This window comes from Phascolarctos cinereus, unplaced genomic scaffold (genome assembly GCF_003287225.1).
Source record: "Phascolarctos cinereus isolate Bilbo 61053 unplaced genomic scaffold, phaCin_HiC Scaffold_726;HRSCAF=1367, whole genome shotgun sequence".
Lineage (NCBI taxonomy): Eukaryota > Metazoa > Chordata > Mammalia > Diprotodontia > Phascolarctidae > Phascolarctos > Phascolarctos cinereus.
This window is the reverse complement of record NW_027556098.1, coordinates 231,285,769-231,308,370: the sequence shown is the minus strand read 5'-3', so window position 1 is coordinate 231,308,370 and position 22,602 is coordinate 231,285,769. Positions and strand designations below refer to the sequence as shown.

The 22,602-nt window shown below is 35.8% G+C and overlaps 1 protein-coding gene across 2 annotated transcripts in view; it reads right to left on the bottom strand.

Annotated features, from left to right (window-relative positions):
* The window catches only part of LOC110220720 (CD302 antigen), a 188,380-nt gene that overhangs the window by 109,706 nt on the left and 56,072 nt on the right, over positions 1-22,602 (bottom strand). For both annotated transcript variants that reach the window (XM_021004867.2, XM_021004869.2), the window contains exons 14-21: positions 15,391-15,472; positions 13,662-13,730; positions 11,826-11,943; positions 6,155-6,190; positions 5,603-5,778; positions 4,068-4,135; positions 3,652-3,728; positions 2,959-3,098 (exon numbers count right to left, since the gene is read on the bottom strand). In XM_021004867.2, the coding sequence (XP_020860526.1) occupies positions 2,959-3,098; positions 3,652-3,728; positions 4,068-4,135; positions 5,603-5,778; positions 6,155-6,190; positions 11,826-11,943; positions 13,662-13,730; positions 15,391-15,472 (766 nt within the window). The remainder of the gene's footprint in view (positions 1-2,958; positions 3,099-3,651; positions 3,729-4,067; positions 4,136-5,602; positions 5,779-6,154; positions 6,191-11,825; positions 11,944-13,661; positions 13,731-15,390; positions 15,473-22,602) is intronic.

Below are 22,602 nucleotides of genomic sequence, written 5' to 3'. Positions count from 1 at the left end.
ATGAACCGACATCCATTGTAGAGTATGAAAAATGGAGGAATTCCATTAAGAATTTCACAAGATCATCCAAATATACCTTGATAGTGATTTCAAATTCAAACTGATGCTGAAATATTTGGTTTGCATCATGAAATGAAAGAAGTTCAAAATTTGTAGACTACTCACAAGCTTCCCAAGAATTACATGAACTCTTTTTTCAAGGAGTACTATTAAAGCACTTAGTGCAATAGGCAAACATCATTTAAAGAAAAAAAAAAGAAATGCCTATACTTGGATGGACAGAAACAATTGGTTACAGTTTCATTTGAGAATCAGCTCTTTGTGTGCAATTAGTTTACTAATTGCTAAGAATGTAAGTCAAAGTAACAGCAAATTAGAAAAAAAGATAAAGATAGGGAGACACTCCTTGTAATTACAGCAACTCCCTCCATCCCTATTTAAATAAACTTTTGATTCTGAAATGAAACTTTAGTCCTACTTAATAAAAGACATTTATTGATTGCAATTACTTAGAGGAGTTTAATTATGGTTAAACTGCCCCTCAAACTGACAAAATCAGGAGGCCTCAGGACTCTGAAACTGCCTTTGCCAACATTTAACCTCTTTGCTAAGCAAATCAGTCAGCAAGCTAGTAATTATTAGAGGCAGGTTTCAAACCCTTCTTTCCATATCCTTCCTAAATCCAAGTTCAGAACTCCTTCCAAAATACCATACTGCTTCCCAACAGGTCATCTCTAGAACATTCATAGATGAACCTAGGATAACAACAAATAGAAGGGATCTTCCAGTAACGTATTGTCACTGTTAATGAGAGTGAAACTGTTACAACTGGATTCTACTAACTCAATACTGAATATATCATTTAAGATGAGATTGGTCATATATAACTGTTCTTCCCAAACACACATTAAAAAAAATGTGCCCAAGGCAATAATCTTAAAGGCACTCAGGGATCTATTTTTAAGAAATCTCAAACAGAAAAAGGTGGAAACATTATGAGAAGGAACATAGATGGTGCTATTACACAAGGTCAGACAAGAAGACTAACCCAAATGACTTCTTTCTCATCTCTAGAAAATGAGAATGATCTATGTATGTACAAAGGGGGTCCCTTATAAAAACATGAGAATGCAACAGATGGGTTTGTACAGATGATTGTTTTGGCGGCTGATTACATTTTTAAGGTCACAGAATTTAGAAAATCTAAGAACCTATTATGTTTATTATTTATCAATTTTAAAGAATCAAAATATTTGTATCAATACAACAAAATAAAGCCCAGAAAGTTTCCAAGTTTTCTCTCTTCACACAAAGTTTATGTGTGTGAGACACACACTTTTCAAATATATATATTATATATATATATGTATGTATATAGACATATATACACACACACGTATGTGTAGATATATATATATATGCACATATAAAAACACAATTCTATATAAATTATATATAACAACTCTACAACAAATGCAACTATGGAGGTAACATTGTTTACTGATCTAAAAGAGTTTTCATATCAAGAAGCATAAAATAGAGAGAGTTGTTTATCTACTTTGTTCTACTTTGTCATGAAAGATGTCCTGTTCACAGACTAAGCAAAAGAAAAGTTTTTCTATTGAGCTTGACCTTTCCTGTATGACCTTATTCATAGATGACTCAGACGTACACCAAAACATTACAAAGCCTCTTTAGTCCTGAGCAATACAAAAGCAATTTTCTAATTATCCACACGTGAAGCATAAAGTGGATGAAAAATACGTTGTACAGATTATGACAGAGGGATAAAGAATCTACCAAATTGGTCCTGCAATACATAAAGTTTAAACTGTTAACTGAGGATGGACAGTGAACTCTAGAAGTGGTGGGGGAAAAAAAAATCAGAGGATCATAGATTTGCAAGAAGAAAGGACCTCAGAAGCCATCTCATCCAGTCCTCTCATTATATAAGGAAATTGAGGCCTAGGGAATTTGTCCACCAAGGTAATAAGAATCATGGGTGGGACTTGATCTCAGATCCTCTGACTTTAGAGCTAACACTTTTTTCGCTGAACCACACCACATAAGGACAGACCAGATTAAATGTGGTCAATCACTGTCGTTTCAATTTTCCCAAATTGTTGCTGCAAAATCCTATCTTTTTTAAACACCAATATCGTCTTGGTGATGCTATGCAGATGTAATCAAAAGATGAATCAAGATTACAAATGACCCAAAGAGTACTAGAAAGATTCATGCTACGGAGTAAATGCTTCAGAATCTGACCAAAATTGATTTGTCTGTGAGAAGTCACATAAAAGATACTATGGAAGAGGTGGAATACCAGAAAAGTAACTATACTAATTATATAGTAGGAATGACAATCACTGGGGGGCCCAAGTGGTGCACTGAACCTCTGAGACATTAAAAGATGAAGAGGAGGGCCTCCAGCATCTTTGATGGAATTTCTATGAAGTATGAAAAAAAAGACAGGGACAATGGTTGCACAGTGTAAGAAAGCATGGAACTAATGCTATCCGCATCAATGGGAGCAGGAAACACTCATCATATTACGATACATAAAGTATCAAAGTAATTATTTTCTAAATTGTGCTTTCTAGTTATGCTATATTACTTCTGTCTCTATTCGTTCTATCGTATTTGGATGATTGTTGTTGTTTAGTCCATTGGCTGACCCACTTGAGTTAAAGATTTTTTTTTTTTACTAATAACAGAAAGGAAGGAAAATTCACCAGACATTAACAACTCATTTTCATCAGTCCTCTCAAAGTACCTACTGTTAATGATCTCCCACAGTTTCTACTGTTGAAGTACAGGTGGTGTTTTTAGTTATCTAATAGTTCTTTCAGGACATTTATTTGCCCAGGTAAAATCCTGCTTCATTCATTAAAGCATCTTGCTAATGTTATGAAAGCAGTACGTGGTTAGGGGCACAAAGTAAGTTTTCCCTCTTACCTTGTCCTTAAATGAAATCCATTCCCCAGAGCACTGTACTTTAGAAGCCGATTGTGGAGTATATTTCTCTAATGAAGATATGTTATTTTTTTCACATATGAAAGGAAGTTTGATTCTGCAGTCTATTGGCCTGTTTAAGTCTAAGAAACAAGAGGTAAGCTTGCAGCTGCATGCATTTCCCATTCAGTACATTAAAAAAAAAATCAGTAGGAAAAGACTTGTCTCGCTTTAATTCAGTCCTGTCTCAGTGGATGGGTGTACTTTTCTATTGATTCCTGCCTTTCTCTGCTGTTACCTGTATATCACTAGGTTATCACATTAGTGTTTGATTAGAGATACTCCATCAATACAATTGGTGGTGGGAGTGGGGGTGGAGTGGAGGAAAATGGAAGTTTATTTTGGACCCATTGGCTAATTTTATTTTTAATTCTGGCCATTAAGGCAGCTGTGAAAATAACTGACATATTTTATTTCCAAATGACCATGTTAGTATAGCAAAGCAAGCCAAAATGTTGACAGAGCAAAAAATTACTTTTAGTGGTAGCTTAAACTATGGAATCTCATGTCATCATATACAAGCTATATAACTGATACAGAATATAAACTTGAGTGATTCATAATGAAGATATTGATTTGAACGTATCCAGTTCATCATGGTATACTAAACATTCAAGGATTCAGAATCAACTTTACCTCTAAACCAATTCTTGGAAGAGATGTACCAGCACTCCTTTCCATATACCATAGGAAAACGACGCCACGAATGAAAGCTTAAAGAAAAAGGCAGATAGATCACCCATTTCCCCATGTAACTTTTGCCTAAAACATTCATTGTTTTTTACTATCACTGATTGTAATTTTAAATTCAAAACATTACTGATAAAATTACATATGAGCTTCTTTGAAAGCAGTCTTGGGCCATCTTGGACCAATGTGTTTTGGTTTTTTTTTGGATGGGTGGAGGGACAGAAAGGTATAGCCACCCAGAAAATCACTTATTTAGTAACATTTTATATTTAAATGCTCAAAACTATCGTATCAAAACTAGCCATCACTAGACTTCTTAAAAGGATAGTTTTTTTAAAAAAGTAATATATTGTGTTACATACCTTATATCATGATAACTTCTTAGGTTATCGACAGTTTTAATCCACCACTTCTGTTGGTCACTAGATAGCTAAAAAATAAAAAAAGGAATATATGAGTTGCTATATGATTGTATCAGTTAGAATGCTAATCTATGGGCTTCTAGTTGCCAAGAGTTATAAAGTTACAACATAGAAATAATCAGTAATGATCATGAGATTAACTGAATTTTTGAATGCTGAAGATGTGAAGTCGCCTATTCTGAGCAATTACTTCCCATTTCAAGACAGCTCAATATATGGTGCCTTGCACATGAATACAAGGTGAAAAATGTTTGTTAATTTGAATTCCTAAATGAATTTTCTTGCAGTGAAAAAAAAAGAACCCTAGAAATACACGAAGTAATTATTCTTTAACCTATTCTTTACTTATTCTTTAATATTAATATCTTTCTAAGATGATTATGTACTACATTGAAAAGAGTAAATTTCATAATAATATTTAGAGCTAATAAAATTATTATGTTTTTTAAGGAAAATTGAGGTTTTAGTTTTTCTAAGACATAGAAATGCTGCCTTTACAATTTAAGATAGTCTACAAAAATTCATTAGAAATTATTTCCTCAAGACTTACTATCAAATACTTAATTATTTAAAGATATGAAAAAATCTGAATAGAGATCCCCAATGTGCCAAACTGAAGGACAGAGTTTGGATAGTATTTTGAAAAACCATAAGTAAAAAATCAATCCAATTAGTAATTGCTAGTTGCCTGACATTTTAAAATAATATTCATCATTGCCTCTTAGTTCTAAGTCTTTGGCTTAATTTCTAATCTAATAATCTAATCTTGATAAAGTAATTAAATTTAGTCAGTTTGCCTAAATTTATCATAAAAGCTGTTTCTTAAAGTTGGTCTTTAATGTAAAAATAATGATTTCAGCTTGGAGCAGAAAAAAAATTTTCTTTAGCACTGTAACACTACATAGAAATAAGAAGTAGCCTAGAGGCACTATTGATATTTGGTAGTGCTCATTCACTTAATTATCATTCATTATACTGTCTATTCACACTTAAGCGATCATGAGTCTGTGCAAGTATTGAGCAATGCTATCTGACCCTTCCTGAATTTGCTTTTGGGGATCTCACAAATTAGTTGATATTGGAATAAAAGTTCATGGAACAATAGATTTTGAAGGTTTTAGGGGAACTTGAAGTTAGAGAAACTATCTCTTAACATTTATAGGTTATATCTGGCAGCTAGGTGGGATAGTATATGCTGGGCCTAGAGTCAGGAAGACCAATGTTGAAATTTGACCTTAGACACTCACTAGAGGTGTGACCCTGGGCAAGTCACTTAATCACTGTCTACCTCAGTTTCCTCATCGGTAAAATGAAGATAATCAGAGTATCTACCTCACAGAATTGTTGTGAAGATCAAATGAGATAATATTTGTAAAGCGCTTAGAATAGTTCCTGGTTCATAGCATGTGCTTTATAAATGTTATTGATTGTTATTATATTTAAAGTGAGAAAAATACAATGCTATGTATTCTTACATTTGCAATTTTATCTCGGATGGCATTTAGTGCTGTGAGAGACTTCAGAGAAGCAAGAGAGCTTTGATTGCTTGCGCAATATAGGGCTGCTTCATCATAGTTCAAGTGAGTATCGGGAACAAACCAATATTCACTGTCTTCAATAACAACTGGAGGTCCATGAATCCCGGCCCGATCTAAAAATAAAGGGGAAAAAAAGTCATTAATGGATGAATAATAAAAAATAAATTAAGGAATCTACACATCTGGGGAGATTATAGAATTCTGAGAAATCTTAGAGGTCTATTTGTACCCTCATCATTTTATAAAAATGAAACAGGTCAATGAAATGAAATGAAATGAAATGAAAGAGGTCAAATGACTTCCCAAGGTCAAAGAGCTCACAGAGCAGAAATGTGGCTGAGAAAGGGCTAATATAGCCATGGCTGGACTTGGCATAATAATATTTTATCTGTAAGGCAAAACTACTTTACATTATATTTTAAAATATTTTTAAAAACAAAAATATTTTATTTGTAAGGTAAAAAAGCATGGCATATTTCCTCAACTTACCAGGGTTGAACCACTCTGGTGTCTTTGGAGTTTTTCCTATACAAGAAAGAAAACCTGCTTTTAGTACGTTTGTGATCACGTGTCATAATTAGGGTCTTAAAAGTATGTCAAAAAGGATTCCTGAGATTTTTCCACATCTGATTAAACCCCTTCATTTGGCCTAATGGAGTAACATGACCTAGGACAGGGGTGGGGACCCTGTGGACTCAAGGCATTTGTTCTGTGAAGTGTGGATTCAGTCAAAAGGGCTGCACTTGAGGACCTAGAGGCCTGCATGTGGCTTGGAGGCCACTGGTTCCCCACCTCTGACCTAGGATTTTAATCTTTTTAGTGAATTGAGAATGACCTAGTTTGTCTGGAATATGGACTGAAGGAAGGGTAGCATCAAGAGAGAAAGTGTGAAAGGCAGATTGATACCGCGACATGGAGGACCTGGAGTTTCAGGACCAAGAATTGATCATGTATGAGAGGCAATGAGGAGCAATGAAAGCTTCTGTATCAGTCATACTAAATTTGAGATGTCTCTGGGACACATAATTGGAAATGTCTAATAGGCAGTTGGTGAAGCAGTGCTGAGGCTCAGAGGAAAGACTGAGTGTGGACAGACAGGTCTGGGAATGATCTGCACAGAGGTGACAAAACACACGGGAGTTGATAAGGTCTCAGAGTGTGTAGAGAGGCCAGTTCAGCTGAGAGTGACCTCACCCAAAGTTAAAGGTATGTGTAGTTCATATAGATTGGCTCAAAATAGTTTTCAATTTGTTTTAAAACAGAAGGCAATCACCTGTTTTCATTTCACTTGAGGGCATTCTGATTACTACAGAGCTCATGATTTGACCACGTGCACATGTAAATATGGATGTCTTATCTCTCTGTCATATTTATCCCCTTCATCTTCCCTCCCTTACTGTGCAATGTGAGTTACTGTGACAAGTTACTAAAGCTAAGGTCTTCATGCAAGGATGTTATCTAACTGAACTAATTTCCATTTGGATAATTATTGAATATTTATTTGAGCTATCATTTCCCCAAAGTGACCTATGTGTAGTTTAATTCTGTATATTTAATACATTGGTATTTCTATAGTATTTTCAAATAAGAACCTGTGAGTATGTGAATGACCAAGTGGAATATGCCAAGATGCTTTACTGACCAAGGTAGAAGATCTCAGGATTACAAGACTTACAAAATGAGACCTGTGAATTCATTCCATTAGGAGCACCCACTGAGGAACTTTATCTGCCAATGAAGATCAGTACATGCCGTGCAACTTCTAGTCAATAAGAGGTTAAATTAATTGCTCTAGGTCACACAGCCAATATGTGTCAGCTCCATGACACATACCCAGGTCTTCCTGACTCCAAAGCTAGTTGTCTCTCTACTATACCATGCTCTTTCTCTTTATAGGACTCTCAAAAAGTGACTTGTTGCCCACCAACTTCAAACTACTTTGACTATCATTCAAAGCCCACCACAACCTGGTGCTATGGTATGTTTCTAGGCTTATCTCATTCCATTTTCTTGTATTAAAAATAAATTTTTATCAAGATGTCTTTTTAACATCATCATAGATCCCCTTCCTTTCATCTCTACTGCCTCCTATGCCAGAGAACCATCCTAAATAACAGTGTATTTTTTAAAGACAAGAAGAGAAAAAAACCCAGTATAATGGATCAACACATCAAAAAAGTCTAAAAAAATGTGCAATGAATGATTCTTGTGAATCTCTTACCTCTGCCAAGGGGTGAGATGGGAGTGTCTTCTCATCTTTTTTTTTTCCAGTCATTATTCTTTATAATTTTGTAACATTCATATTTGATATTTTTGGTGGTTGTTCTTTCTCTTCATATTGTTGTGTTGAATACATTGCTTTGTTGTCTCTGCTTACTTCTCTTTGCATCATTTCATATAGAACTTCATGCTTTTCTATATTAATCACATTTGTAATTTCTTGCAGAGCACTGATATTCCATTGTGTTCACATACCACAATTTGTTTAGCCATTCCTCAATTTATGGGCATCTACTGCCCATTTTTAATTCTTTGCTATCACAAAAAAAGTTGCTATAATTATTTGATGTAATTTTTTTTTGCTGTTATCAATGGTCTCCTAGGGTGCTTAAATACTATCAATGGAATCTCTTGGTCAAAGGATATGGGCATTTTAGTGAATTAGTATAATCAATACAACTATTTGGTTATTTCCACAATTCCAAATTGCTCTCCAAAATAGCTGTACTGATTCACAGTTCTACCAACAATGCAACATTATGCCTGTCTTCCTATAACTACTCCAGTAGGGACTATTATCATCTTTTGTCATTTGACAACTTGTAAGGAATGAGGTGAAATCTCAGGGTTGATAGAATTCTACTGTGAATCAGAACTGGGAGGTTCCCCTCTCTCTCCCCATCTATCCTTCCCCCCCTTAAATAGTTCTTCTATAGCTAGTTCTTTTTCTTTTTATGAGATTGGATTAAGATCTCTATTTGATCTTGTGTTAATTTGTATAGTTTATATTTTTGAAAGCATACCTCTATTTCTTTCATTCTCATTTTTGTTAGCGTATAACTGCATGAAGTAGGTTCTGATAAATTATTTTTATTTCTTTTGGTTTTGTTTTGATTTCTCTTTGTTCATTTACTATTTTGTTGATCTGATCTTCTGCCCTCTTAAAAAAATCAGACTAGCTAAAGATTTACCAATTTTATCAGTCTCTTCAAGGAATCAGCTTTTGGTTTTATTTATAATTTCTATAGTTGTTTGGTTTCTAGTTTATTTCTTCTCTATTTTTTATTGTCTCTATTTTATGTTTGCTTTCTAGTTTTTTGAAAACAAATTTCAGTTCATTAATGCTCTCTTTTTCTATTTTGTTAACATGTTTGTAGGGATATAGTTTTTTCCTCTGAGGACTATTTTAGATGCATCTCAAATTTTGGTATGTTATTTCATCATTATAATTTTCACACACAAAATCACTGGTCCTCTCATTTGCCCTTTGACTCTTCTAACTATATTTTCATATACTCTAAACTTCATTCAAATTGGACCACTCTCTATTCCCTGATCATGCCCAGTGCTTTCCTGCCTTGGCGCCTTTGCTAGTGCTGTTCCCTTTTATTGGAATGTCCTCTCTTTGTCTTCTTTGCTTGTTGAATTCCTATGCATTTTTAAAAACACAACTTAAACGCTACTTCCTCCATGAAGCCTTGTCTGAGCTCCCCTTTTAGCCAAGATCATCCCTACTCAGTTTTCCATCTTCCAACTTCATTGCATATTGCAATTATCCAGGTATGGGCAATATTCCTTTACCAGACTGTAATGACAATGTTTTATCTAACTCTGCTCATTCCTGCTTAGCACAGTGTTTTCTGAACATGGTAAGACTTAGTAAATTTTTGTGGAATCGTGTTAAAGAATCACAGCCCATGCAAGGAGGTTCAGTAACATAGGACACTGCTGATTGGGGAATTCATTCTGTGGGGTTAGACTACCAAGCTTGAAGATAATTTTCAGAATGTCCTTAGTTCTGGTTCTTGACTTCAGAGTCTAAGCTGATAATGTTATCATGAACATCAACCAGTACTTACTATGTAAGCCCTCACTTTATAGTACTTGGGACTGTGTCTCAAGGCTCTTATGTTGTCAGACTTTTTGTGGGGGGAAAATCCCAAACTAGAAAATACCACAGGACATAACTAAAGAAACTCAAAAGGGAAAAAAATACAACCAGGAACTCACAAGGAATAATAAAAATAAAAAAAAACCCCAACACTAACCTTATGCCACTCCCCCCTGCCTTCATATGAAACATTCTTCTATCTAATCTTTTGTCTAATTTTATCTAATCTTTTAACTAATAAAGAGGCAACCAAACACTAATAGACCTCTCACTCAAGAATATTTCCTACTTAAACTTTACCTGATTGCTAATATATAGAATCTGTATTTGACATATTTTTAAAAGCTTATTCATGTTGCAAACCTTGAAAAGGTTTTTTTTTCTTATCCTGCTGAATTTCTGTTCCTGCTTTACGGTCTTCCAAGTAGCCTATGAATTATAAGCTTCCCTCATTCTGCCCCATTTTTCTTATCTTTATTCATTTTGTTCAGGAAAAAAAATATATTTTCCAACTCCTTTATCCCATTTTATTTTCCAGTGAGAAGAGTCTTCCATTCCAAATTAGAATCTGTCTAAACTCACTTTAATCCAATCAATTCAACATGTTTATGAAGTATCTGCCAGCTACTGTGCTAGGCATTGGTACTCTCAGAGAATTTACATTTTACTGAGGAGAGGGCTGTGGAGGTGGAAATTCAGCATGATATAAAGGTAAGTATAACACAGATTAAGGATCAAAGGAGGCAAAGGAATTATAACATAAAGTGGAATCGGAATATTTGAGGCAGAAGGATGGGACCAGGTAAAGCTACGTGGAGGAGGTAGAATCTGAGCTGTCCTTAGGAACAAAATAATGATTATGAAAAGTGAAACTGAAGAGGGAGTGTATTCTAACCATAGGGAAATGGCTTGTGGAAACGCACAGAGGTGAGAGATGACACATTTGTTTCTTAGAAAACTAGTCATCTGTTTAGTTGGAAGTTGTAAAAAGAAGCAATGTGAAATTAGGCTGAGGAGAGGTATAATGGAGACAGATGTAAGGAGACTTAAACGGCAGATGAGGCAATGGAGATTCACTGAATGTTTTTTAAGCAGAGTATATATATGGTGTGGGTTGGGGAACATTATCACACCTGTGCCTTAAGTGGATTTGAGCAGTTGTGTTAAGTGCATACTGTGGAAGAGAAATATATTTGGCAAAGATCAATTAGTAAGCTATTACAATAGTCCATAAAGGAAGTGTTGAGGGCCTAACTCATGGTAGCAAGGGGAATGAAGAGAAAAAAAAATGAATGCAAGAGGTACTCTAGAGGTAGAATTGACAGGACATGGCAACTAATAATGTGTTGTAGTAAGGGAGAGGGATAGAATTGGTGATGATTTCAAGGTTTTGTCCTTAGGTGACTGGTAAGATGATGCATTCGGTTTGAGGTGTTGATAGGATATCCAGGTGGAGCTCAGACTAGGAGCTCACAAGAGATCAGAGCTGGATTAGATTTGGGAGTCATTTTTACATGGAAACGGTATCTGAACAAATGGAAATAGAGTTGGAAAGAAAGCAGCGAGAGGAAAGAGGTCTTAAGAAAGAGCCTGGGGCTAGACCTCTGTTCAGAAGATCAGAGGAAAATAATGACCCATCAACGCAGAACAAGGAAGAGGAGAACCAGTGGAAAGCAATATTGGGAAGCCAAGGAAGAAGAGAATATCCAAGGATATTCATGAAAGTGGGCAGATTTGTCAAATTCTTCAGAAATGTCAAGAAGGATAAGAACTAAGAGAAAAGGTCACTTAGCAATTAAGAAGTCAACCTTTGAGAGAGCAGTTAAGGAGAGTGTTGTGTATGGACTACATCAAATTTTCTTTTCCCTATAAATCAAAATGCCAACCCTTGTTGAGAAATTAAAAAAAAAACAACCCCCACACTTTTTATCTTCATCTCTAGTCTTGTCTTTTAACCTAAAAACAGGCTACATATGTTTTCCTAGTTCTCTACAGCATGCACAGTGTGAAGACCCAAAGGCTTAGTAAATCAATACCATAAAAACTTACCTTTTGGTATCTGGCATGCCCATTCAAGTTTTATATCACAAGCAAAAGGTCTTAAGTAAATAATCAAGTCCCTATCTTCAAACAAATACCAACGTCTTCTCCACTGCATTTGGCTGACCTATAAAGAAGGGAAGTAATCACAAAATGCATTAAGATGTCCAGTAGACATTTCATTTTATTTAGTATTTGCTCAGAGGTCAACATATGTTCATATAATATGCATGGTTACCATCACCTTACGAGCCAGGAAGTCATTTCTGTTTGAGATCCTATTCATAAAAGACATTTTATCTTTTCCTGTGATACAAAGTGAGAGGTTGATAAAAACAGGACTGCTCTACACAGATAATTACATCTAGCTTTTTTTCTTTTTTTTTTTTTTTGCTAGGCAATGGGGTTAAGTGACTTGCCCAGAGTCACACAGCTAGTAAGTGTAAAATGTCTGAGGCCAGATTTGAACTCAGGTCTTCCTGACTTCAGGGCCAGTGCTCTATCCACTGTGCCACCTCACTGCCCCCAACATCTAGTTTTAAATAAAAAGATCCTAATAATGACCATGTCATAGTATTTTTTCTCAGGCCTCATCCTCCTTGACCTCCCTGTTGCAATGGATGTTGTTGAGAAGGCAGCATGATACATTGGGAGGAATACTAGGTTTGGAGCCAAAGAATCTCATGTTCAAATGCTAGTTCTGTCGCTTATTACTTGTGTAACCATGAGGAGTCATTTAATTTCTCTGGGCCTGAATTTTCTCATCTATTAAGTCAGTGGGTTGGACTAGATGACATTTGTGGTTTTTTACAGCTCTAAATCTATGATGTTATAACAGCCTTGTTTTTCTTGACTCTCTCTCCTCCTTTGGTTTCTGATATGCTTCTAGATTTCCCCCTACCTTGATCATTCTCTTTGGAATTCTTCTTCCTCCTGCCATTCCTAATGGCCCCATCATTCTCCCAGTCATCTGGCCTCAATCTTAGGCCTCTTTACCTTTTCCTTCTTTCTTGTCCACCATCTTCCATCAGTCATCAGGTCCTGTTGATCCCTTCTTTGCAAAGTCCATACCCATCCTTCTCTTTCTGTCATCATTATCACTATTCTGTTTGAGGTCTTTATCACCTCATGCCTAGACTACTGAAATGGCCATTCAACTGGCCTCCCTAACTCCTGGGTCTCCTGACCCTGCAAATTGAAAACAGATTGAGCTCTCTAAAATTACCATTTTGATTTTTAAAAAACTCTTTGGCACACAAACTTTTTGGCCCTCTATTGCTTAAAGGACAAAGTCCAACCCTTATAATGAGATTTGAGGGTATATATAACCTAAACTTGGCCTCCCTTTCCAAACATCTTCTGGTACTATTCTGTGTGATCCTTTTGATTAGCCAACTTGGCCTACTCCCCTCTCCTGCTGAATTTAGATTATATTTTTCTGTCTTTGAACTTTTGTTTATGCCATTTGTCATGACTGAAATACCTTCCCTTGTATTCTCTACCTATCAAAATCCCTTTCATCTTACAAGGTCAATTTCAAGGGCCATGTTATAAAGACTTCCATATGGAGCATCCTCTCTTAGCTCTTACAGCATTTACTGCCTGTACCACTTACCTGGCCACTTCCTTACTGTGTTATAAAGATAATTATCTTTTTACATATATGTATCTTTTCTTATAAATTTGATTATAAGCTAAATGTGGACTTAGACTGTCTTTTAAAAACTACTCAGAGGTCTTAACATAAGGTCCTTTCACATAGTAGACACTCACTAAATATTTTAAACTGAAAACAACCACCATATTTTTGGTAAGTATCCCATGGTATCCCATCATGCAACTTACCTTGAAAGCAGCACAATCTCTGATGTCATAATCTTCCTGAAACTCATTTGATATGACCACAGTAGATACCTGTAGAAGAAAGAGAACTCTGAGAATTACAAGTTTATCTGATAAAGATTTGTAGTTCAGAAGAGCAGTTAGTACATGGGGTTCCAGACAGGGTGTATTCCCAGAATTTGGGATCCAGGTCAGAGGGTATAATCTATAAAGCAGAAATTAGTAAAATCAGCTGGCTGCAAATATAAGCCAATTGCAGAGATCATTTATTAATGGGTTTCTGATAAGTTGATAAGTATCTGATAAGTATCTCTCAAGTCTGCAAGGAGAGCAGAGTGTCTCCTCCCCAAATGTCCATTAAGAAAACTGAAATAATACTATATACATTTCTACAGTGCTTAATGGCCATAGAAAGCTTTACAAATATCATAGGAGCACGGATTTTGTGCTGGAAAGAAAATCATCATGGACATCTAGACCAAGTCCTTTCCTTTATAAATAAGGAAATTGAGGATGACGAGGTTAAGTGATTTGCCCAAAGTCACATAGGTAGTAAGTGGAAGAACCTAGGATTTGAACCGAGATCCTCTTTCTTCAACTGTTCTTCCCACTGCACGATGCTTGCAGTATAAGGCAGTGTACATATCATTTCCCCCATTTTGTAGATAATTATTATTTTCAACTTAGAGGGAAAACTCACATCTTGATCACTGAAGCAAATGTTTAAGTGGCTTATGCAAGGTCAAAGAGCCAGTAAATTTTGCAGCCAAGACTTAAACTCAGATCTTTTGATGTCAAGTCCAATACTTCTTTTTTCCAGTAAGCTAAATTATTAAAATGTAAGTAATAGGATATATTATGATGTAACAAATTACAGTGTGTCACAGGTAATTGTGTTGTAAACAAAGAGTGGTGATTTGCATAGAGACTAGTAAAAGGAGAACCAGAAAGCAAGAAATCATCTGTGTATGTTCAGCAGGGGAGAGGGAAAGAAAAAGAGAGGGAGGGAGGGAGTCTCAGTTTTATCATCTGTTAAACTAATCATAGCAATAACACTAGCTAGCATTTATATATCATTGTAAGGTTTGCAAAGCACTTTACAAATATTATCTCATTTGATCCTCCTAGCAATCCTATAAGGTGAGTGCTATTATTATCCCCATTTTATAGATGAGAAAACTGAATGCCTATTCTATCAACCTCACAGGGCAGTTGCACGGAATCACATGAGAATTTTTTTAAAGGGCCTTGCAACCTATAAAAGAGATAGCAAATAGGGCTGGGATTACATTATTACAAGGAATTCCTTTAGAAGGAAACTCTACCAATATAAGTCAGCACCTTCTCTCCAACTTGGAGTCCTGAGACTTTAACAGCTACCCAGAACACTGAGAGGTTAATTAACTTGACCAAGACCACAGAGATAGTATGTCTCAGAGGCAAGGTCTTTCTGGTTCTGGTTCTAAGGAACCTTAGACTATGGTCTTACCTCAAACTATAAAACATATGTAAATAAGAAGTATTTATTATTATAAATCACACTCACCAACACTATAGGGATCATAAAGATTCTTGGAGGCTGACGTGGATGAATTACCTTACTATAATTAAATTACACCATTAAAACAAGTTCCTCCTCCAAAATGCAAAACTAAACCCCAAATTGCTCCACTGAATGTAGTTTTCCAAAGAAATATAAATGTATGAAAAGAAAGGTGGAAGATTAACTCACTGGTGTACTGTCACTCCATTGCCAAGATCCTTGAGAATCTGGACTCCTTTTATTTAATCCTATCCATATCCAACGCTGGTCACTATGCAAGTAGAAGGAGAGAGGGGTTAGGGGAAACAGTGGGGAAAGTTTGATCAACATCATATTTTCCCAAGTATTTAAGGAGGCACTGTCTGAAGAGTAAACAGAATTCAACTTGAGTATTCCATTTGTTTATTGTTTAACAACAAAATTTTGTGTAAGGCACTAATGTTAGGCATTGTGGTTATATAGGATGTCCCTAAAGTCTTACAAAATTTTAAACTTTAATAGTAATAAGCTATACTGTCATTAGTAACTTTAAACTACATCAACACTTTTGGAACATCCTGCATAACATTACTCATCCCTTATGTAAGTTTAGAATCTAGTTGGGAAGACAAGACATATACATATAAAAAGATAACAAAGACAGCATGCATTGTATGATAAGTTAATGGTATGACACAAGTGTTAAGAGTCCAAAAGAAGAGATTGCAACGGGCTGCAGTGGTCTGAGGAGACTTCACAGAGGAGGAGGTTGACCTTGAGTTCACTTTTGAAGGACAAAGAGAATTCAGAAAGGAGGGACAACAGATATTCAAACAAGAGGAAATTATAGATCCAAAAGTAAATACAATATTAGACAGAATTTTTTCTATTGGATTCTTTCTGGACAGAAATCAACCCCGGAAACATATTAGAGGATATAAGGCCATAGAAGTACCTCAGTCACCTAGCACTATCAAAGGATGGCATGTTTGTGGGCAAATTATTTTCTATTTAATTGAAGATTTAATTAAATTCAAATCAACAACCATTTATTAAGTCCTTATTAAGCTAGGAACTATGGTAGTAGGCACTGGGGATACAAAGACAAAATGAAACAGTCCCTGACTTCAAGGAGGTTGCATTTTATTGGTGCAAACCAACTTGAACATGATTTAACCTTCTGATGACTACCATGATGACCAGTTATTATACTGCACAAGAGTTTAATGTGGGTTGTTAGCCTGAATCTGTATTGCTCTTGGGTTACAAGTAGAAGGTGGAAGGTATATCTGCAATGCTTCCTGAGCAACAGAATATGCCCTCCTTTCTCAAAATTAATTACTGAATCAAATGGCTTGGACAAACCTCTTGCATTGTTTTTTTAGCCTCAACAATATAAAAATCTTAATTTTAATAATAAAAAATCCTATTACTTAAGCATTCGAAACAATTTGATCCACTTTGGTGACAGAAAATTATTATGTACCTCACTTATCATGTGAACTTTTTCCTTCGGAAAGTGGGAAACTGACCACCTCATCTTGATTGCCACTGCATCCATCCTCTTTCATGGGAAAATATGCCTAACCTATAATCTTTTAAAATGCTGCCAGTCTGAATCATTAAGACCAGGTGGAATTTTTACCGCTAAAAGCAAAAAAAAAAAAGGAGGATACCATGTTTTTTGATGCTATGACAGATGTCAAGCTACAGAAAGTTTGTGGTGTATCAGTTGCTTGAGAATGGCAATGAATTTCAGGAAGATGCTGGAACAAGCCAAATTATTTAGCCCTTTTTCACAGTCAGTAGGAAGTGCCTTTGGAGGTTTTATTTATTTTTTAAATTAGAGGAATGAGTTCTATTTAGTTTTATTAAATTTCAAATGGGATAAAATTAAGACAAACATCAAGTAATAAATTACTGATAATCTTTTAGACTTGTCTTCTCAAAAATGCACATCCCTGCGATATTTAACATCTTTTCTCTTACATAAAATGGTCCTACTTCATTTACCCAAACTTGTTTCCTGTTCTTTTAAACACCAAATTTCAATTCTCACTGGGTAGTTGGCTCACTTTCCCCTTAACATGACTTGACATGGCCAATCTAGATTTTACCTCTTTATTCCTGCTTTTCCACTCAGCCTTGAATGCCCTCTCTCTATTTACCTTTCTAAATGCTAAGCCTCTTTCAAGGCCCAGCTCAAGTACTGCTAAATCCTTCTCTGACTTTTCCAGTCTGCCATGATCTCTTCTTCATCAGTATTCTTTGTAGCATTTGTTTTTTCCATCTCACTTTCTAGTACAAGTACCTACTGCCGTGGATCACAAGAATCATAAAATATTAGCCCTGAAGCTACTTAAAATATACCATTTCCCTGCCCTCTCTCACCCCCAATATAGATGAGGAAATTGAGGCCATCTCTGGGTTTAATTTACTTATCTCCCATAACCATGTTTAACAAAATTGCCTGTATAGTAGTAAGTTTATTACTAAAAAAGAAAGTAACATTCACCAGCGTTCTGGTATACAAATTAGCAAAATACCTTTAAAAAAAGACACAACTTTCTTTAGTCAAAGAGACACTTATTTCCATATTTCATATATAGGAAGGCAGTAAGGTGTGGGGAAAGGCAATGGGCTATATAGTCCATTCAAAAGAGTAAATTTCTTAAAGTCATGAAGCCCTGGGCTTGAACTTGCCGTATAGGAGCTGTATAACTACTCACAAATTACTGCCTTTCTCAGTCTCTTTCCTCAGCTGAATAATACTTCTACTTCTCATAAGGTTGTTGTGAGGATCAAAGGAAATAATGTATGTGAAGCCTTTTGCAAAGAAAAAATCACTCTCTACATGTCAGCTATTGTAATGTAATCACAGTAACATTTACAGCCTACCCCAAATATTACAAATACAAAATGAATATAGCATTGCTATTGAAATTTCTCATTTCTGATGACTTAATTTTCTCAACCTAACTTTTCTTCCTTCCAACTCTATCACCCCCTTTGAGAAAAAATACTGCCCAAATTCTCTAACCACTCCTTTACAAAACCTTTCCCATCTTTTGAGAATAATCTTTATTTTGATTCAAAAAGTTATTATTTCATCTTTAATTCTAATTAATTCAATCTACAATTTTAAATGTTTTGAATGTAGAAAGCAATAATAATTCAGTTTCTCATCATGGTCCCTGGTCTTTCCCTGATAAGGCACAATCAAGAGTTTAAGGTTAAAAAAGGAAACACGATGGTTTCCTCCAACCCACATAAACTCAAAATGCTTCTTCTTTACTCTGGGCTTTGGAAGAGATGAAGGAGATGGGAAGAATATAAGAAAAAGGGAGTCTGAAGAGGTTTACTCAAAAACGGGTTGACAGACTTTCAAAGAGGAAACATTGTCCTCTTTACTTACCCTTTGTTACTTCAATAGCTTGGTATATAATTTTAGGGTATTTGTGGCCAAGCAGTTATATTATAAACAGGTTAAAACATTATAACGCCCCTGCTTTCATCCCAAAATGAATTATCTATAGCATCTGATTACTAAGAGAAACTATCTCAGCTGTCACCTCCAAAATACAATTTGATGAGGAATTTTTGTCTCAAAAATCTCAGATTTCTCTCTAAAACTGTTTGTCTCACATCATAGGAGGCAGTGGGCACCAGTGTGATGTGATTGCAAAACCTGCTTCAATCCTATGAATATCTTTTTCTGCAATGACTTTCCCTATCATGTTTGTCTTTAAGAGTTACAAAGACCATATAATTTTAATGACTCAGTGCACCATGAATCCCTTTTATTGCAATACAAAAGGAAGATTTAAAACTTCCATATACAGAAGTATTACCGTAATCAGACTTAACTCAGCATGCTATGTACAATTTGGGCAATAGAGGTCTTGCTGTGTAAAGTTTAACTCCTAGAGTGAAAAGTTAAAGGCTTTCAGGAACTAAGACCTAGAAACATAATTTGATACAAAAGTTTTACCTTTTTTCCATTTCAAGAGGTAATTCCAATTTCAGTTTAATTATTATCTCTTGCTTACCTCCAATTATGAGAAAAAATACATCATATCATCTCTTTTTAGGTCATGCTATGTGTCTTATGTATGGATAGATGATGAGTACTGCCAGCATGATGTGACATGGTCCATATGGCTGAATTTTCCTGACTACTTATTGTGTTTAACAGATTGGAATCAATGGGATTATACACATAGCCAGAGAAGTCCTCTATCACTTAAAAGAAATGCAGGGGTTGAGAAAAAAGATTCTCATCATTTTTTTTGGTGAGGCAATTGGGGTTAAGTGACCTGCCTAGGGTCACACAGCTAGTGTCATCATTTTCATCACTAGACAAGCAGAGATTATCAACATGATTTTAGATAATCCAATATTTACTTCCACTTCTCTTGTTCATAGGCAGATAATTTCTTCACTAGGGTAATTTCTGAGGAATAGCTAACACCCCTCTTTGTTGGTATCCCTGACTCTATCCAAGTAGATGTTAAGAGGTTATGTAAGACCTCAGAGAAGAAACAGACCAATTACTCTCACATCATATCATTCTCTTGTTTATGATATTCTATTAGCCTTTTATTGTTTCTAGAATGATAAATTTTTTCTTTAGTCTAACATTCAGGGTCTTTCATCATGGGACATTCCCCTCCTTCTCATCCCATCTTCCCTTCCCATCCCCCCACCAAGCCTCTAACCTTAGTTGGTCTTTTTGGTCCTGTCAGATCTGTCTCAACATCCACATGATTTCTTATTTTTACCTCTATGCTTCTGCATATGTCATTTGTCCACTGAATTACCCTCCCCATCTTTCATCTCTCTTTGTTTACATACATACATTTTTACGTGTGTGTGTATATCTATCTATATAGATAGATAGATATAGATACATTTCCCTAATTTTCTTTAAGAGTTATCACCTTCTTGAGAAGCTTTCTTTGATTAATTAACTGATTATTCCCTTGCACGGTGCCATATCAATCAACTAACAAATATTTATTGACCACCTATTATGTGTCAGCAACTACATTACACCCTGATGACACAAAAGCTAAAGTGAAATATTCCCTGCCCTCAAGGAGCTTACATTCTACTGGGGAGAAAACATGAACATACATTGATAGATACATACTACATGCAAAGCAGATGAGGTAATTTGTTGAGAAAGGCACTAGCAGCTGGGGAGATCACATAATATTGGATTTAGATGTCGGTGCTTGAGCTGAATCTTGAAGGAAATTAGGATATTCTAAGAGGCAAAGGTGAGAAGGGAGCACATTCAAGGCACTGGAGGCAGGCTGTACAAACGCTCAGAGGGGGGAGTGTCATGTATGAGAGACGACAAGAAAACCAGTTTGGGAGCAGCTAGGTGACACAGTGGATAGAGCACCGGCCCTGAAGTCAGGAGGACCTGAGTTGGCCTCAGACCAAACACTTGACACTTAACTAGCTGTGTGACCCTAGGCAAGTCACTTAACCCCAATTGCCTAAAAAAACAAACAAACAGAAAGAAACAAAACAAAAACCAGTTTGGTTGGGCCAGAAAATACGTGGGAGTAATGTGTAGGAATATAAGCTCCTTGTGGGAAGGAATTGTTTCTTTCTTTGTTTTTGTATCCCCAATGCCCAAAACATCGCCTAGCATATAGTAGGGACATAATAAATTCTTGTTGATGACTGGAAAGGTACATTGTAGCCAGGTTGTAAAGAGTATTAAATGCCCAACAGAGGAATTCCTATTTGATCTGAGAGTAGGGCCCCACTGGAGTTTGAGTAGAGCAGTGACATGGTAATAATAGCTAATTAAAATAATAGCTGGCATTTATAGAGTGCTTTAAGTTTTGCCAAGTACTTTCCATGTGTTAACGAATGAGATCTTCACAACAACCCTATGAGGTGTGCACTATTATGATTTTCATTTTACAGATGTGAAAGAGGTGAAGTGACCTGCCCAAGGTTATAGAGCTAGTAGGCGTAGAAACTGAATTCAGGTCCAAAACACTATCCACTCTACTACCTAGCAGCCCAAGGTCAGAGCTGCCTTTCAGTAATGGAGAATGGAAGGGAGTAGAGAGAGACTGGGGGCAGTCCTGAAGTAGTCCAGGGAAGATATGAAGAAACCCTGAACTAATAAAAAAAATAGTTCATCTAAAACAAAAAAAAATGAAAAAGATTAGGAAAAAAATTTATACTATCAATCAATCAATCAGATAAAAGCTCTGTCACCTAGAATCCACAAGGAACTGAGAAAGCTATAACACTTCCCAATGAAGCAAGAGTCAAAGGGCATTTTCAGAGGAGAAAATCAAAATGGTTAATAACTACAATGAAAGTTATTTAAATTCCCTTATAACTACTACTAATATATTATTATAATAAGTATTAATTCTATTAGAATAATAATTAATCATATTAGAATAATAATAATAATTTCCCTAATAATAAAATGTGAATTAAGACAACTGCAAAAAATGGCAAGATTCAAGGATGAAAGGGAATAAGTGGGAAGGGCATCCTAATATATCACCGATGGCAATGGTGGACTGGGTGGACAAATGCTATGGAGAGCAATACACAGTGGGTACCAAACTGATCTCAACTTTGAAATTTCAGACAGACTTGGAATAAGGCTGAAACCAAACATTTTTTTCTTCATTTTTTGTTAATTTATTTGATTCCACTTTGTTAAATGCTAAAGGGTATAGTTAAGAATCTGTCCTCATTTTGTGTGTTTATTTCATTGTTTATGTCTGATAGTACTATGTAAGATCCTTTTATCCCTACCACCTTTCTCCAACAAATCCTATAATTTGGTTAATAGTTGTTAACTAATAGTTATGACAAAGATGTTATTTCTTTATTATTATTTTTTAAATAGTTACATCACAGATCCAATTACAGTTAACTGTGTATCCTAGGCTTTGGAAGATCATATTTCAGTGATTCCATTGCTAAGACATCATCCTATAAATGTCCCAAGAAAGAAAGAAAAAAGACTTAAGTACTCTATAAAAGCAAAAAACTTAAAACAAACCACACACCCAAGGATTAGAGAATTGCTTTCCACTCCCACAGCCCTCATGCCTCAGTAATCTCCAGTAGCTCCCTATTACCTCCAGGATCAAATATAGTCATGTGTTGGGCTTTTTAGAGCCCTTCACAACTGAAGCTTCCTACCTGTCCAGTCCTAGAACTCAATCAAAGGGTGGGGAACCTGTGGCCTCGAGGCCACATGTGGCCCTCTAGGTCCTCAAGTGTGGCCCTTCAATCAAAGGTACACACACACACACACACACACACACACACACACACACATGTGTGTTCTTTATACAGATAACACATCTCCCCATTCCATGCATCACCACTGGCTGTCTCTCCCTTTTCACCTCCTCTTATTTGCTT